This window comes from Jaculus jaculus, chromosome X (genome assembly GCF_020740685.1).
Source record: "Jaculus jaculus isolate mJacJac1 chromosome X, mJacJac1.mat.Y.cur, whole genome shotgun sequence".
In the NCBI taxonomy this organism is placed as follows: domain Eukaryota; kingdom Metazoa; phylum Chordata; class Mammalia; order Rodentia; family Dipodidae; genus Jaculus; species Jaculus jaculus.
Genome location: NC_059125.1, coordinates 94695762 through 94715056, shown reverse-complemented (window position 1 = coordinate 94715056; position 19295 = coordinate 94695762). Strand labels below are relative to the sequence as shown.

At 40.0% G+C, this 19295-nt stretch overlaps 1 protein-coding gene across 1 annotated transcript in view; it reads right to left on the bottom strand.

Annotated features, from left to right (window-relative positions):
• Positions 1-416: 416 nt before the first annotated feature.
• The window catches only part of Cenpi (centromere protein I), a 69292-nt gene continuing 50413 nt past the window's right edge, over positions 417-19295 (bottom strand). Inside the window, exons 20-21 of the mRNA XM_045140367.1 lie at positions 1988-2029; positions 417-1390 (exon numbers count right to left, since the gene is read on the bottom strand). Of these exons, the coding sequence (XP_044996302.1) occupies positions 1289-1390; positions 1988-2029 (144 nt within the window). The 3' untranslated portion in view covers positions 417-1288. The remainder of the gene's footprint in view (positions 1391-1987; positions 2030-19295) is intronic.

Here is a 19295-nt window from a genome sequence, read left to right as displayed (position 1 = left end):
TAGAGCTTTTTCACTTGTCTTCACTGGTGATCAAACTGCTCTTTTCCTAAATACAACTCATAGACTTATTGCATTAAGGTCTCTGTCCATGTCATCTCCTCAAATAGGCTTTCCCTAAACACCTTCCCACTTTCTGTCCTGATTTCTTGGTTTTTATTCACAGCAACTGATATTCCATATTTCTTTATATTGTTATTCTCTGTCATTAGAATGTAAATACCATAAAACCAGTATTTTGCATTGGTCACAAATGGATAACAAGCATAAAAAACCACCTGTCACACAGCAAGGAACTTAAAAATATTAATTAAATCAATGAATGGATGAATAGGATCTCCAGACTGATCCCTATCTGACATTTTTTTTCAAAATGGAAACAAACAAAAAAAAAAAAAACAAATAAGAATGTGCTCTGAAGGACAAATTCTTCATTTCTCTAAAATGATGAAAAATTTATTAAAAGAAAAATATTCAGTAGTAGTAAATTGTCAGTAAAATATTCTACCGGTATGGATTTTTTAAAAGCTTCAGAATTGCTTCTGAAAGCAAAGTTGCAGGAGCTGGAGAGATTGCTCAGTGGTTAAAGCACTTGCCTGCAAAATTGCAGTTAGTTTATTTAAGCCTGAATACTTAAAATCTGAATAAACACATACACATACGCATATACACCCAAATAAAATAGAGTAGTTTCAAGAATCCAAAGCAATAAAAACAGAGATATCTTCATTATCCACACAGTCCTCTCATCAAACTGCTTCCACAGAAAACCTATGGAGCCACAAACTTCTTAGGACTCTTAGAGTCATGTCTTGCACCCTATTCTCAGAGCTGATGTCATTCACATAAGACAAAATTGCAATATCTCTGGAGATTTTACAGATGTAGCAGGGTACTTGCCATAAATGTGCTTGTGGTGATTAAGTATTACTGTACATGACCTCTCCTACCAACATATAACACAAAAATGTAACAGAAATCCTAACACAAAGAAAGGTGTGCTTCCTTATGCATAATTCACTGAAGACAGAGCCTGGTGATGAAGAGGTCAATTTTCATTACTAGGCTAAAAAATCTATATTCAAAAAATGTTAGCCACACCAAAGCTCTCCTGAGACAGGGACAGAAGGTCACTGAGTATTCCCTGAAGATAGCAGTCTACCAGTGAAATGAATATGAAAACTTAAGTTGAGCTATTTGACCTCTCTAGCAATGAAGAATTTAATCTAGCAGCTCAGTTTGCTTACATCAACATTCTTTTAGCATTCACCACTGCAGAAATATTCTCCAATCAGGGGACAGAAGAACGATGAATATTACTTGTAAGGAAAAGTTTCAAACCTTGTAAACCCTCTGAAAATAAATAGTCCAAATAACAGTTCCATTTCTTCCCCTGTAGGCACAGAAAAAGGAAAAATTATTCATTGAATATGCATATTTATTATATCTAGGAAAAGTTCACAACATCCTGGATGTGCATGGCAAGAGGTAGCTCATTAGAGCAGTCACCAAATAACATTCAAACCAGAAAAGTACCTAAAATCCTCTCTTTCATTATATTGGCAAAAACATTTCATCTGAGGAAAGTATCATGAAATGGAAATGTGCCATCATTTCCATATTCTAGAAACTTAAAATTGGAAATAGAAAACATAAGAGCAGACATTATTATATTACTGACTATACTGTAGACACAGCATGCATTTCTATAATAGTGAGATGATTGTATGTCTTTGTTCCCATGCAACTGTCAGTGAGAAAATAAATGGTCATAATAACAAGTGTCAAGCCATAAAGAACTGCATACTAGAGAAGAATGAAGATGTACACCAAGAAGTTTGATAAGTCAGTGGAATGAATCAAGTAAACAAATATTTCACTTTGAAGTTTGAGAGGCAGCAGATGTGGTTGGGGGGGCCAATGTATATAATCTTTTGATTAAATTATGTTCCATGAAATCTCTGGCTATGATGAAATTAAATTTACTTACACAAATAGAGCTCAGGTTTACTCTCCTTTGTTCTGGTCTTTCCTTTAAAAAAAAAAAGGAAGTGGAGAGTTATGGAGATGAAATATTAGGTTAGCAGTAATCACCAGATGGCCAGACCTTTAATCCCCAGAACATGGGAGACAGAGATAGGAGGCCCTTTATAAGTTCAAGACCAACCTGAGACTACAGAGTGAGTTCCAGGTTAGCCTGGACTAAAGTGAGACCCAACCTCACAAAAAAATATTACCAGATAGTCTGAGGAGATGGCTTAGTGACTAAAGACACAGACACTTATTTGCAAAGCTTGCTGGTCCAAGTTTGATTCCCTAGTACCCATATAAAGCTGGATTCACAAAGTGGTACATGCATCTGGAGTTTGTTTGCAGTGGCAAGAAGCCCTGGCATGCCCATACTCACTCACCCTCTCTAATAAATAAAAATTTAAAAATTACCATATAATTAATATAATTCTTTGCATACTCATTTACCTTGTTAAGTTCTATTCCTAACATCACTCTTTTTAAATGAATACCTACTAAACCCTCCATATTTCTTTCTTCCTAGAAGGATAGACAGAGGAAAAATAAAGTCATACTGGGTAAAATGAGCACCGCTTAGCTTATCCATGGCCTTGTTTTCCTATTGTGTACTTAGCCACATGGATGATGTATGATGTTAAAGGTGTTTTTTGTTTTGTTTTGTTTTGTTTGTTTTAGAATGTGATGCTTGGATTTAGTCAGAAAGAATGTCGGCGTATGTTTTACAAAGTATTCCTGAATAATCCTCTGCATTTCATTGGAGTGGTGGAATAACTCCCTTGTTATCTCTAATTTTATTTTATTTATTTTATTAATTTGGGTCTTAGCTTCCTTTCTTTTGGTTAGCTTGGTATGGGATTTGTCAAGCTTATCTGCTTGATTTCATGTATTTTTCTTTTAGTCTCTACTTCAGTAATTTCTGCCCTAATCTTCATTATTTCTGGCTGTGTACTGCATTTGGGTTTAGCTTGTTGTTTTTCTAGAACCTTGAGTTGCATCATTGTTATTTCTTCTAGATCTCTCTGATATTTTGGCATGTGTATATGTGTTCATAGATGTATGGGCACACGTGTGCATGTGTGTGGAGGCCAGAGGCTGAGGCCAAGTGTTTTTCCAAATCTCTCTCCACTAAGAGCTCACTGATTTGGCTAGTACAGCTTCTTGGTAAGCCATGGGTCTCCTCCTCCCCAGCACCAGGATTACAAGCATGCACCACCATGCCTGGCATTTATGGTGGTGTTACAGATCTGAACTAGAGTCCCTATGCTTGCACAGACAAGTACTTTACTCATGAACCATATCCTCTTTCTGATTATTAAAAATTAAAGTGAGTGCTTATAGCTATAAGCCTTCCTCTTAGAACTGCCTTGGCTGGAAATTCTAGTACGTTATACTCTCATTTTCACTTGATCCTAGGATTTTTAAAAGTTGTTCCCTGTTTTCTTCAATGACACTGTTCATTTAAAAGTACATTATTCAGTCTCCTAGTATTGGTGTATTTTTTCCCCCACTGTTGACCTCTAGTTTTATTCCGTTTTAGTCTAATAAGATAAGGAATTACTTCCTTTTTCTATCCTCTTTCTTTCTTCTTCTTTTTTTTTTAATTTGTTAAGGCTTACTTTGAAAACTGACCTGAAACATTGAAAGTGATAGAGGAAAAATAAACCCTTTTAACCCACAAGCTGCTCCTGGTTGGGTGATTTCTGCCAGCAGTGTGAACCTGACTATAATTGACTATATTAAGCCACAAAGAAAAATGAAATCATGACATTTGTAGAAAATGGGTAGAGCTGGGAAACATAGTAAGTGAATTAACCCAAAATCATATAAACAAATGCTATGTTTTCTCTCCCATGCAGAAAATTTTATTTATGTTTTATATGTATGTATGAATATGGACATGTTATGAAACTAGGAAAGGGACCATAAGGACTAGGGAGATGGCATAGCAGATAAAAGTGCTTGCTTTTAAGGGAATCATGAAAGGGGGAAAAGAAGTCTTAAGAGAAGAGGGAGGAGGGAAAACAGGATATACATGACATAGCCAGGCATAGGAGCTTACATTTGTAATAGTAGCACTCCAGAGGCCTAGGCTACAGAGTAAGTTCCAGGACAGTGTGGAGACCTTGCGCGCATGCACGCACACAAACACACACACACACCCAAACCCCACAAGAAAGTATGTGACATCAAAGTAGGATTGAAGCTACTGGAAGAAGGAGGAAGAGGACAAGTGAGGGGGCAATGAAAGAGGAGGAGGAGGATCAATGAAAACAATGTATGAAAATGCAATAATGAAATTCATTACTTTATATATTAAAGACAGAGAAAGCCTGGTGAAGCAACAGTCTCTGCGCAATAACTATGAAATCCAAAATCTTTATCTATTCTCTGGTATTAGCTATCATCCATATATTTCAATGAATCTATGATTCATTGATTCTAAGACACAACACTTTTAATTTTTTCTATTTATTTATTTGAGGGAAAGAGAAAGAAGCAGTTATAGAGAGAGAATGTTTGCAGTGGCTGGAGGCCCTGGATTGCCCAAACTCCAGACACATAAATCAAACCTGTGTCCTTTGGCGTTGCAGACAAGTGCCTTGACCGCTAAGCCATCTCTCTAGCCCAACACAACACTTTTTAGTATCACTGTATATCAAATGCATAACACACGCCTTTGCTTGTTTTTTTGTTTGTTTGTTTGTTTTAATATTTATTTATTTATTTGAGAGAGACAGACACAGAGAGAAAGACAGATAGAGGGAGAGATAGAGAATGGGCGCGCCAGGGCTTCCAGCCTCTGCAAACGAACTCCAGACGCGTGCGCCCCCTTGTGCATCTGGCTAACGTGGGACCTGGGGAACCGAGCCTTGAACCGGGGTCCTTAGGCTTCACAGGCAAGCGCTTAACCGCTAAGCCATCTCTCCAGCCCTTGTTTTTTTTTTTTTTTTTTTTTTTTTTTGGTTTTTTGAAGTAGGGTCTCACTCTGGTCCAGGCTGACCTGGAATTAACTCTGTAGTCTCAGGGTGGCCTTGAACTCACGGCGATCCTCCTACCTCTGCCTCCCAAGTGCTGGGATTAAAGGCGTGCGCCACCACGCCCGGCTCCTTGTTTGTTTTTTTGAGGCAGGGTCTTGCTCTAGTCCAGGCTTATCTGGAACTCACTTTGTAGCCCAGTCTGGTCTCAAACTTACAGTGAACCTCCTACCTCAGCTTCCAGAGTGTTGGGATTAAAGGTGTGAGCTACCCCACTGGGCTGCTTTTTTGTTGTGTAATGCTAGAGATCAAACCTAAGACTCTGTGAATGCTACAAAAGCCCGTAACGCACAGATACATCCTTAGCCCCACAATGCTTGTTAATACTTAGAAATTTTATTTTATAATGACTGAAAGAATTGTTTTAAATATTTAATTGTATATAATTTATAAATGTACAATAGTTAAGTATATTCAAACTGGCAAAAGCATTTTTATGTGCCATAGTGTTAGCAATGGAGTATTTATTTATTAATTTGTTTGTTTAACAAAGAAAGTGGGGGGGAGAGACTGAGAGAATATGGGTGCGCCAGTGCCTCCAGGCACTGCAAACAGATTCCAGACGAGTGCACCCCCTTGTGCATCTGGCTAACATGGATCCTGGGGAATCAAACCAGGGTCCTTTGGCTTTGCAGGCAAACGTCTTAACCACCCTCCAGCCCAAGTATTTCTTAAAAAAAACTAAAAGTCACTAGTGCCAGTTTCCCAGTAATGTAAAGGTAATGACTGTTGATCTTCCATATCCACATATTCTGTGGATTAACTAACCTAGAATCAAAAATATTTAGATGGGCTGGAGAGATGGCTTAGCGGTTAAGCGCTTGCCTGTGAAGCCTAAGGACCCCGGTTCGAGGCTTGGTTCCCCAGGTCCCACGTTAGCCAGATGCACAAGGGGGCGCACGTGTCTGGAGTTCGTTTGCAGAGGCTAGAAGCCCTGGCGCGCCCATTCTCTCTCTCCCTCTATCTTTCTTTCTCTCTGTGTCTGTCGCTCTCAAATAAATAAATTAAAAAAAAAATTCAGGAAAAAAATCAAGAAAATTCAAAAAAAAAAAAAAAAAAAAACCAACCAAGCTAGAATTTGCTGTGTACTGAGTTTATATAAATGAAATGATGCTCAGATCTACCCTGCAGCATGTAACTACACACTGTTTGAGGACTATTCAGCTAGCATCTGGCTCATGTATGCACTATGTTATAAGGCACAATGGCTTTACCTGAACTGAACATGTTCAGAATAATTTTCTTGTCATGATTCCCTGAACAATGCAGTATAACTATTCACATAGCATTTTAAGTGTGCTATGTTTTTAACAAATCAAAAGATGGCTATTATATAATAAACGTATTATATAAGTATGCTGGTTTTGAATTGATTTGTATTAGAATATACAAATTACACTAGGTATAAACAACCTAGAGATAACTTGAAGTACAGTCTCAAATTCAGCAGCTGAACTTAAGCTCTGTTAACTTTATGATAAACCCATTGGGACATAACCTCATCCTAAGTAGAGAAGCATAAAGGGCCTACATAAATACTGTATTATTTGGTACAAGGGACTTCAGCATCTTTAGATTTTGTTAATAAAAGTTAGAAACTCGGGCTGGAGAGATGGCTTGGCAGTTAAGGTGCTTGCCTGCAAAGCCAAAGGACCCAGGTTCGATTCCCCAGGACCCACGTAAGCCAGACGCACAAGGGGGGGCATGCACCAGGAGTTTGTTTGCAGTGGTTGGAGGCCCTGGCATGCCTATTCTCTCTCCCTGCCTAATTCTATATCTCTCTCTCAAATAAATAAATAAACAAAAATAAAATATTTTTTAAGAAGAAAGTGAATGAATGTGGTATTGGTTTCACTCTAGTCCAGGCTGACCTATGTAATCTAAGGGTGGCCTCGAACTCACAACAATCCTCCTACCTCTGCCTTCCAAGTGCTGGGATTAAAGGCATGTGCCACCACACATAGCAGCTCTAACTTCTTTTCTGAGCATCAAGCCCCTATTTCAAACCGCCTTCCAAACCTTTTTTTCTTTTTGGTTTTTAGAGGTAGGGTCTAGCTTAGGCTGACCTAGAATTCACTATGTAGTCTCAGGGTGGCCTTGAACTCACAACAATCCTATCTCTGCCTCCCAAGTGCCTGGATTAAAGGTGTGTGCCACCACACCGGGCCCTTCCAAACATACATGTATTTATTTATTTATTTATTTAATGTATTACAGTAAGAGAGAGAGAGAGAGAACTGGTGTAACAGGGCTTCTAGCCACTGCAAACCAACTCCAGACACATGCACCACTATGTGCACCTGGCTTACATGGGACTTGGAGAATTGAACCTGAGTCCTTAGGCTTTGCAGGCATGTGTCTTAACTGCTAAGCTATCTCTCCAGCCTACCTTCCAAACATTTTTATCTTGGATGTCCAACAGTTTTCTCAAACTTAACCAGGTCAAAATAGAACTTAATTCTAAACTTGTCCTCCACAAACAAAATAACTTCACTAATTCTTTCATCAGATTTCTTCCTACTAATAAATTTAATCATCATTGACCCAACTGCTCAAGTACCCATAAAAGTCCTTTGCTCGTTTCTAATTCCAATCAAGCTATCATCCAAAGACCTTCTGTTCTATATCTAAATGTACCTCAGAGCAGTCCATTGCTATTCATCTCTGTTCTCACCACTTTCGTATAAAAACCACTATCATTGGGCTGGAGAGATGGCTTAGCAGTTAAAGTGCTTGCCTGTGAAACCTAAGGACCCATATTCTACTCTCCAGAGGTAGGAGGATCGCCTTGAGTTCAAGGCCAGCCTGAGAATACATAGTGAATTCCAGGTTAGCCTGAGCTACAGTGAGACCCTACCTCAAAAAAAAAAAAAAAAAATCCTCCCTAGCCACCTATCCCTGCCAATTCCATATTAACTCATTTACTTCCTTTGAAGTACTTATACAAGTTTAAATTATCATGCTTACTTATCATATGTTTAGTGTTTGCCCTCCCTAGGATATCAACCTGGGTAGAGATGTACCTGACTTCGTCAGCGTTGCATACCAATGCCAGGAATTCAAGGGTCACTAAATAAATATTTGTTAAGTGAATAAACAAAGAAAGAAAACAAGTAGTTTTTAATCCAAAGGCAACTGCAATTAGAAAACACAGACCTTCACTGCCAGACATGGTGGCACATGCCTTTAATCAGTGTACTCGGGAGGCAGAGGTAGAAGGATCACTGTGAGATCAAGGCCACCCTGAGACTACATAGTGAATTCCAGGTCAGCCTGAGCCAGGGTGAGACCCTACCTTGAAAAACCAAAATTAAACAATAAAAATTTTAAAAATAGAAAGAAAAGACAGACCCTTGGAATTTCCTGGAAAAGCTGGGTATGGAGACTCCCATCTGTAATCTCAGCACCCGGGAGGCTGAGGCAGGAAGGCTCTCGCAGGTCTGAGGTCAGTCTAAGCTAAACAGTGACCCTGTTTCAAAAATACAAAAGAAGGCATCGCAATGGTAGAAGTGCTGGTTGAAGGATAGAGGGGGTTCAGTAAAAGGGGCATGGTGAGGGGGAAAAAAGAGTGATGAGAGGACATTATGATCAAAATATGTTATATTCATGAAATGTCAATAAAGTTTAAAAACTACAAAACAAAACATTGGGCATATCCCAGCACTCCATGAGGCTGAGATAGGAGGGTTGCAGCGGTTTCAAGGCCAGCCTCGTCTACAGAGTGAGTTCCTGGTTAGCCTGAGCTATACTGAGACCCTGCCTCAAAAAAAATACAAAAACAAACAAGCAAACAAAAACACAAAAAGGATTTGAGGAAATGTAGTGTATGTGTGTGTGTGCATGCATGTGTGTTCAAAATATTACTAAGGACTAAACCCTTTAATACCAAGAATCTCATTGATTTGAATGTTTTAAAAATGAGTAAGTCAGGAAAAAAACTTTAAGATAAATCAAAATATTATTGTATCAAAAGTTATATACAACATCTGAAAGGTAAGGTATTTAGAAAGTAATCAATTAGTTGGTAAATGGGGCTCACAACTGTAAATCCCAGCATTCAGGAAGCTGAAGCAGGAGAATTACCCATGACTTGGAGACAAGCTAGGGCAACACAGTAAGTTCCAGGCCAGCCTGCGCTACAAAATGAGAGTCTGAATCAACAAAAATAAAATGAAACAACCAAAGAAAGGTGATTGTATTAGCCTATTTTTTAATTTTTATTTTTCTAAGGTAGAGTTTTTGCTTTATAGTCCATGCTGCCTTAAACCCAGCATGTAGCCCAGGTTGGCCTTGAATTCACAATCTTCTTGCCTCATCCTCTAAGTGCTGGCTGGGATTACATGTATATACTACCATACCCAGCTTACTGTATTAACATGAAAGCCAAGTATTTTATGAACTATATGGAAACAATATCAATTTAAAAAATGGCAGTTTCACCTTTTGTCAAATAGGATCTATGCTAAAATTGCACCTTCCAGGATGAACTTTGCTTAAATATTTTAAAAGCTATTTTCTGAATATATATTTCTGATATATTTCTGAAGAATATATTACTAATCCTCTAAAACAGGTCTGGTTGCCTATGTTCAAGTTGACAGTATTGCTACTCTAAAGCATAAACATTATAACTAAGTATCTCTGTGTCACAGAGAAAATAACTGACATGAAAATCATTTCTATTTTGCCTATGATTTATTACAGGCTTTCCAACTAGGAATTACAGAAGATGCAGCTGTATTAACAGAGCATGAAGAAATGGAAACCCATTCATTTGAATGGGGGATGTAAGATGTAGAACTTCTACTAAAATTAATTTAATAGCACCCCATGTTTCTTTAAAAATACACTATGAAATCAATTCCAATTTGCTTGATATGTGTGAAGTGACATTTGATAAAGTCTATTTTAATAAAATCATAGACAATACAAATAATGGAGAATAACAACTTCTTTCATATACATTAAATTCATTAATGGCACACTATATAAACACAAGAAAGAATAAGGCAACCCTTTGTGCACTAGTAGGAAACAAAAACCAAATTAAAAAAAAAAAACAACTATGCTGTAGATGTCTAAAGTACATCAATTTCAGCACTGCTAATATTGTGGCTCAGAAGACTGAGGAAATGTCCTGTGTAAGATGCTTAGTAGCATCTCTGGCCTCACCCACTAGATGTCACTATGCCAACTCTCCAATTTGTGACAGCCAAAATTGCCCCCAGACATTGCCGAAGTGTTGGGGAGGGAGCTGTCCTGACTCGGAAATGATTATTTCTTTAAAGTATTAGGAACCAATTACTACTAAAGAGAAATTCTCATTATTTTTTTTAATCTCTCCACTTCCCAAGGGTTTACAGGCATGTACCACCATACTCAGTTAGTATGAGGATGGAGATTCAACCTAAAGCACTCTAGCAACTGAGTCACACTCCTAGCTCTCCCCCAAGTTCTTAATTACAACATTTACTTTCATTTTCAGTAATGGTGGACTAGGTCATTTCTAGAACTCCTTAAGACAACTTTAAAAAAGGACTTTTGTTACTATTACTATGGCTTTACAATATAGCTTTAGATCGGGTATGGTGATGCCTCCAGAGGGTTTTCTTTGATACAACTACTTTCGAAAGCAATATGGAGACTCATAAAAAAGTTGACTATAGAGTTACCAACAGACCCAGTTATTCCCTTACTGGGGATTTATCCTAAAAGCTCCATGCCTCAGTTCAAAGATTTGCTCAACCATATTTATAAGTACTCAATGTGTAATAGCTAATAGCTGGAACAACCCAGATGTCCAACATTAAACAAATGGATAACTAAGATGTGGTATATCTACACAGTGGAATTCTACACAGCAGTAAGGAAAAATGACACAATGAAACTTGAAGAAAAATGGTTGAGCCTGAAACAGACCATTCTCAGTGAACTCACCCAATTACAGAAAGATAATTGCCACATAGGTTCACTTATCTACAGCACAAACCTGAATCTGCCCGAGATGCTGACATACATAACAAGCATCTCGAGGACCAGACAATATGGTTGTGGAGAGGGGGAAAAGGGGAAGGGTGGAGGTAGGGGACACAAAACTGAACCCAAAAGGCAATGGCACAACAAAACTCTACATCCTATCCCAGCACTTTGGAGGCAGTGGTAGGAAGATCACTGTGAGTTCAAGGCCACCCTGAGACTACATAGTTAATTTTAGGTCAGCCTGGACCAGAGAGAGACCCTACCTAAAAAAAAAAAAATAAAATTAGACATCCTAAAAGACAGACTAAATGGATGAACCTTCACCAGGTCCTTGAGGGAACACCTGAATCACAAGGATCTGGATAGAGTATAATGAAGACTGACCTTAATCTCCTGTTTCTGTTTTTCTTTCTTTCCCTCTTCTCTCTATTCTATCTTTTTTCTGTTATCTTTTTCTTCCTTCTCTTCTTGGGCGCTGACCTATAACTCCCAGCACCAGCACGTGGCTATCATTCACAATAAGCTCTTGATCAGAGAGACATACAAAGTTTCCCAAAAGAAGACAGATTTCTGTCAGATGACCCACCAAAGGTTAGTAGTAAGACCCTACTGATGAAGACACCACATGCTGTTGGTACAGAACATGGAGTGACATGGCTAGAAGAGAGTCAGTCCCCAGAAAGTTAGCTCGTCTAGTGCCAGGTGTTACATTAGTGACTGGGGAAAAATAACCAATATCTGTCCAAACAACTTGTGGTCTAAGCTATTCAGCAGCAAATAACTTGATGTGACGCTCACACAAGTCCAATAGTGGCACACAGCCATGGTGGGAAACCAACTGCTCTTGATTTGGCTAACTGTTCTGCTCAGTGGAATGGATCCCAAAGCTGGAGCTGGGCTTCAAGTCAGAACCACATCCCAAATGAGCCTGGTCTCCATTATCAAGCTCGCACCAATCACGGGCTACAAGAGGGCCTACACCTATTAAATTCTCTCTAAATAAACAAAGGTTATCCCATTTATCTGGCACTAACTTCACTCTCCATTGGAGAATTTGTTGCTGTTTTTCAGATAGATGCAGATTCTAAAGAGAGAACCAGCCCATCACACCTCAAAAGGGCCCTAGTTGAAACTAAGAATAATTGGGTAAATGAGCAAGAGTGCTGCTTTCTTGGTGAACCTGGTACCAGCACAAGGGTGAAGGAGATAGGCACAGAAAACACTCAATTCCTACCAAACCAGATATCCAGAGACACAGAGGCTCCCAAGACCTCATCACTGACATAGACCTAAAATGAGCCCAACATGGCTCAGAGAAATTTGTGGAAGAGGGGCAGAAAGAATGTCAGAGCCACACATTGGGTCATGATACACAGAGACATTGCCTCCTACTCATACTAATCCCACAATGCACGACCCATATTCCCCAATGAGGAGGGTCCCTGTGGAGTGGGGAGGACAAGGAGGAGGTGAACAATGGTACCAACTTGACTGTATACACTGAGTGCAAAACTAATAAAAAAATTTTAAAAAGGACTTCTGTCTAAATTTAAAAACACTTCAAAATAAAGGGAATATTTTCTTTAGAAAAACATTTTGGCTAAGAAACAAAGACCAAATAATATGTTACTGTTTTTGCCACATTTATGGACTAGTTTTAAGCAATCATCACCCATACCCACTAACACTGGGGTTAGGAGATGGTTAAGATGATAAAGCACTTGTAACACAAGCATAATGAACCCCAGCACCCACATAAAAGCCAGGTGCAGCAGAACAATGGGGAGACAGAGATAGAAATATTACTGGGGTAAGCTGGCTAGCTTATAGCTAAATATGTGAGCTCTGGGTTCAGTGAAAAAGACCTGTCTCAAAAACTACGGTGAGGCCAGTGAAGATACTCAACAGTGGACACTGCAAGCCTTATAATTGGCCAGCCAGACCAAATGAGCCAATGGGTGCAATAGTGGCACATCTGTCATGGTGGAAGAACTGCCCTCAATGGACTGGAGGCCCGCTCCATGGGGGGGAAACACATCCCTGATACTGAAAACTTAAAACAGGGGTAGTCATGAGCCCTAGGGGTGTAACATCTGCTGATGTCTTTAAAAAATGTATATACTGTGCTTATCAAACTGCCCAGTAAGCACTTCCCTTAATATTTATACCCTTATATTAATGCTACTCGCACTTTGGGTAGAGAATCTTCCCTTTTCAGATGGCAGTGACCTCGGGATGACTCAGAAGGTATCATAGTGCTGGAAAGAAGTGACTGGAGTACTGAGTAACATCTCGATCACAACTTCCAAGGCTCACGGTCTAATGCGGAAGAGGTGGCGGAAAGAATGTAAGAGCCAAAGGAAGGGTAGGACTCCTTACAACATGCTCCATCATTACATAGTGAATTCCAGGTCAGCCTGAGCCAGAATGAGACCCTACCTCGAAAAACAAAAAACAAAACAAAACAAAAAAAGACCATCATAAGAGGAGGAAAAGATCATGACATCAAAATAAGAGAGACTGATTGAGATGGGTTGGGGATATGCTGGAGAATGGAATTTCAAAGGGGAAGTTGGGGGGGGTATTACCATGGGATATTTTTTATAATCATGGAAAATGTTAATAAAAATTGAGGAAAAAAAAACTACGGTAAGGGGTAGAGAAATGGCTTAGCAGTTAAGGCAGTTGTCTGTGAAGCCTAACAACCCAGGTTCAATTCCACAGTACCCACATAAGCCAGATCCACAAGGTGGTGCATGTATATGGAGTTTGTTTGCAGTGGCTAGAGGCCCTGGTGCACCCATATTCTCTCTCTTTCTCTCTCTCTAATAAATAAATAAAATATTATTAAAAATAAGGTGGACCTTTGGTCAGAGAAGCATTCTTTTTGCAGATGGTGGTGATTACTGGGGAAAGTCAAAACCCAGTGCTCAGTAAGACATCTGTATTACCCTCTCCAAGGCTCAAGGAACATTGCAGAAGAGGGTGCAGAAAGAACTTAAGAGCCAAGGGAGGAGGAGGAGTGCTTTGGAATACTATCTCCAGGATAAAACGTGAGTATTACATTCATGACTACATGATTGGCATTATCTGCACAAGACCTGCAGTGTTATACCCATCAACATTTCATCATGGATGATGGAGGAGGGGTACTGGAGTCAGGTCCGCACTGCTGGTAGAAATCACCCAACCAAGAGCAGCTTGTGGGAAAAAGAGGTTTATTTTGGCTTAAAGGCTCAAGGGGAAGCTCCATGATGGCAGGGGGAAACGGTGGCTTGAGTAGAGGGTTGACATTACCCCCTGGCCAACATAAGGTGGACAATAGCAACAGGACAGTGTGCCAAATACTGGCATGGGGAAACTGGCTATAATACCCATTAGCCCACCCCCAACAATACACCACCTACTGGAGGCTTTAATTTCCAATTGCCATCAGCTGGAGAAACTAGCACTCAGAATACCTAAGTTTATGAGGGACACCTGAATCAAACCACCACAAGGGGGGGTAAAGACAATGAAGAGGGACTAGTTGGAAAGATGAAAGGTTCAGTGGAAAGCAGATGGGAACATGGGTGGAGCAAAAGAAGGTAATGGAAGGGGCTTACCAAAATACATTACGTCCATGTGTGAAAATTATCAATAAAAAGTTTTTAAAACATAAGATGGAGAATAATGAAGAAAGACAACTGAAGTCAATCTCTTCCCTCCATATGACTGCACATGTACAGGGCCTTGCACCCACCCCACCCATGTGTCCACACATACTACACACACACACACACACACACACACACACACGTACACAACACAGAGAGAAGAAAATCCCACTAACAAATGGGAGACATCACATAGTAAGTTTCTTCTGACAGAAATATGTAATGTCATCTAAGGAACATTCTTGCAAGATAACAACAATAACAACAAGAAAAAAAAAGTTTAGAAATATCTCTATCACACCTTCCATGGCTCAGGGTCCATTGCGGAAGAGGTGGCAGAAAGAATGTAAGAGCCAAAGGAAGGGTAGGACTCCTTACAATGTGCTCTTCCAGACACAAAATGGCTTGGATATCCATGACCTCACAGTGCCTGACACTATCTATGCAAGATGATGACATCAAAATAAAAGAAAGACTGCTTGATCTGGGGAGGGGATATGATGGAGAGTGGAGTTGCAAAGGGGAAAGTTGGGGGGAAGCTGAGACAGGAAGATTAAAAGTTCAAGTATGTTTCCAAAAAAAAGCATAAACAAACAACCCAAGAATATCTACTAAAACTCAATTAGTAAAGAACTTGAGCCATGACTGGCTCCTGGTTTGTACAGCTAAGGGTTCAAGGTTCACTTCCTCCATCAAGGCCTTATACATTGCACAAAGCCTACACTCCAGGAGCAGCAGGCCAAAAATACCAGAGAGCCATGACCATCTTTGCCATGCTCACAAGGCAGAGATTCTATGCTTGGAGAGTTATACCAAACACCAAGAGCCCAGTGCGCAAAGTAATGGCTCTGAGATTTTCCTAGGTGGATAAGGGGTAGATGAAGAGCGCTACATAAACATTGGAGTTTTATTTAGCCACTGAAGAGGATCCCCTGTGAAATGGGGGCAGGGAAGAGAGAAAAGATGGTATCAACATATGATGTATCCATACAGAGTATGTTCTGAATAAAAAACTAAATACTTTAAAAAGATGGAAATAGCCGGGCGTGGTGGTGCACACCTTTAATCCCAGCACTCGGGAGGCAGAGGTAGGAGGCTTGCCATGAGTTCGAGGCCAGCCTCAGACTACACAGTGAATTCCAGGTCAGCCTGAGCTAGGGCAAAACCCTACCTCAAAAAACCAAATAAATAAATAAATGATTTTTAAAAGTATTTTTTTTTGAGGTAGGGTCTTGCCCTAGCCCAGGCTGACCTGGAATTCACTATGTAGTCTCAGGGTGGCCTCGAACTCATGGCGATCCTCCTACCTCTGCCTCCCAAGTGCTGGGATTAGAGGCGTGCACCACCACGCCCGGCAAAAGTTTTTTACAAATAAAATTAGGGCTGGAGAAATGGCCTAGTGGTTAAGGCACTTGCCTGCAAAGCCTAAGGACCCAGGTTCAATTCTGCAGATCCCATGTAAGCCAGATGCACTAGGTAGTGCATGCATCTGGAGTTTGTTTGCAGTTGCTAGAGACCATGGTGTGGCCTCTCTTTCTCGCTTCCTTTTTCCCACCCTCCCTCCCTCCCTCTGTCTCTGATAAAGAAGTTTAAAAACAAAAGATAGAAATTACACCATTGGCAGGTACTAGATGAAACAGGACATCATTATATTAAGCAAAGTAAGCCAGCCTCAGAAAAACAAATATCATGTGTTTTCTCTCATATGTACAATCTAGATTTAAAATCGTACATACACAACATGATTGTGTGGACCAGAATTCTCCCAGAATTGGAGGCAGGGCAGTCAAAAGTTTAAGGTCATCTTCAGTTACACAGTGAGTTTGAGGCTAGTCTAGACTACATTAGACCTTGTCTCAAAACAACAAATTATGAGACTGGAGAGATGGCTTAGCAGTTAAGGCATTTGCCTGAGAAGCCTAAGGACCCAGGTTCAATTCCCCAGAACCCACATACATAAACCAGATGCACATGGTGGCACATACATCCTAAGTTTGTTTCTAGTGGTTGGAGGCGTGCCCATTCTCTCTCTCTCTCTCTCTCTCTCTCTCTAATTAATTAATTAATTTAAAAAATAAAATACAAAATAAATTATACATGCATGAAAGTAAACGGGGGCATGTGTGAAGAGGAATGGGAAAGGGAAGACAAGAGAGGACAATGGGAGATTAATTTGAGCAAAGTACATGATAAATATGTAGAAAATATCCTCCATAATTTGGCACAATGGATATACACTAATAAAAAGTAAAACAAAATATTCTCTCCAAAGGAACAATTTATTTGAAACAGAGTGTGAGAAACCAAGCCTAAAGGTGTTCTACATGATAAACAGCTCCTCATATTGTTTTTTTTCATGTTCTCACTCCAGACAAGTACTTGCATATATTCTTAAGAACACAAAACTTGTTCTTTTAAGAAAAATATTCACACACTGTGCATAAGAGAAAGGGAGGGAGGGCAGGTGAAAGCAGGGAGAGAGAATGGGCATGTCAGAGCATCTTGCTGCTGCAAATGAACTCCAGACACATGCACTGTTTCTGGCTTTACCTGAGTACTAGGGAACTGAAACAAAGCCAGCAGGCTTTGCAAACAAGCAGATACCTTTCACCCCTGAGCCATCTCCTCTAACCCTCCCTGGAAGATGACTGACCTCAAGGATTAGCCTCAAAACCTATGCTTTCCTGAATTTAATTCAGTCAAATGGCTAATCAATTTATGCGCCAAAGCATAATGCAAACAGTACGGTAGGGTTGGGAAGATTGCACAGTGGTTGAAGGTGCTTGGTTGCAAAGCCTACCAGCCCAAGTTCATTGCCCTAGCACCTGAATGATGCCTAAATCTGGCTCACAGGCTGATGTTCATTTGCAGTCTAGCAGGTTTTTTTGCAGTAGCAAGAAACCATGTCTCAATGAAAGTGGAGCATAAACACCTCAAAAGAATTCGCATCCCAACACATTAGAAAACTGAGGTGAAATGGACAAATTATACAAAAATAATACGAAAGGTGACCCAGGAAGTAATAAGATATGTGAATAAATCTGTAACAAGAAAAGAGATTAAACCAATTATTGCAAAAATTTCCAATAAAAACCAGTCATACTCAGAGTCCATTGTGGAAGGTAGCAGAAAGAATATAGGAGCCAAAGGAAAGGTAGTACTACTTACAATGCAATTGACCAGACAGAAACTGGCCTTGATATCCATGACCTCACAGTGCCTATCACAAGACTCTCATAATAGGAGAAAAAGACATCAAAGTAAAAGAGAGACTAATAGAGAGAGGAAGGGGATATGACAGAGAGCAGAGTTATGAAGGGGAAAGTGGGAGAGGGGAGGGGAGGGAAATACCATGTTTTGTTGTCTGTAAAAAGATAAAAATAAAATAAAATGTAAAAAAAAAAAACAACAGGCATGGAGCTAAAGAGATGTCTCAGCATATAAAGGCACATGCTTGTAACCTGGACCACCTGAGCTCAATTTCCCAGCATCCACATAAAGCCAGCACAGTGGCAAATGTGTCTGTGATCCCAGGGCACCTGCGATAATAGGAAGAAAAACTTGGAGAATCTAGAATCTCAAGAGCCTGCAAGATTGGTGCGCATAGAGTGACAAAAACATAAACTACAAGAAAAACCCTGTCTCAAAGTTGGAGAGGACAAATAACCTAAGTTGTTCTCACCCCTCCACACATGTGCTGTATCACATGCACACCCATAGACACATACAAAAACATCTACATATGCACACAAATACAACAATTATTTATTTGACAGAGAGACAGAGAGAAAAACAGACTGAGAGAAAATGAGTATGTGTGCTCCAGGGCTTCCCACCATTGCAAAATGAACTCCAGATGCATGTGTCAAGTTGTGCATCTGGGTTTACATGAGTGCTGGGTAACCGATCCTGTGTAGTCTGGCTTTGCAGGCACATGCCTTTAACCACTGAACCATCTTTCCAGTGCCACAAAAATTATTTAAAAAAAGAAAACACTCATGACCAGATGGTGTGGTGGTTTGATTCCGGTGTCCCTCATAAACTTAGGTGTTCTGAATGCTAGATTCCCAGCTGATGGAGATTTGGGAATTAACACCTCCTGGAGGGAGTGTATTGTTGGGGCGGGCTTCTGGGTGTTATAGACAATTTCCCCATGCCCGTGTTTGGCACACTCTACAGCCCTTGTTGCTCTCCACTCCTGTGGATATGGTGTACCTTATGTTGGCCAGGGTGTGATATCCACCCTCTGCTCATGCCATCGTTTTCCCCTGCCATCGTGGAGCTTCCCTCAGAGCCTGTAAGCCAAAATAAACCTCTTTTTCCCACAAACTACTCTTGGTTGGGTGATTTCTACCAGCAATGTGAATCTGACTGCAAAAGATGGCTTCACTACCATTTGTTTTTCTTTTTTAAGGTAGAGCCTTACTCTAGCCCAGGGTGACCATCCACTATGTAGTTTTAGGGTGCCTTGAACTCAATGGTGATTCTCCTCCTTCAGCCTCCCAAGTGCTAGGATTAAAGGTGTGCACTACCATGACCAGTTCCAAATATTTTTTTATATGCCAAGTTTTGCAAGCTGTAGGTGAGCAAAGCTCAT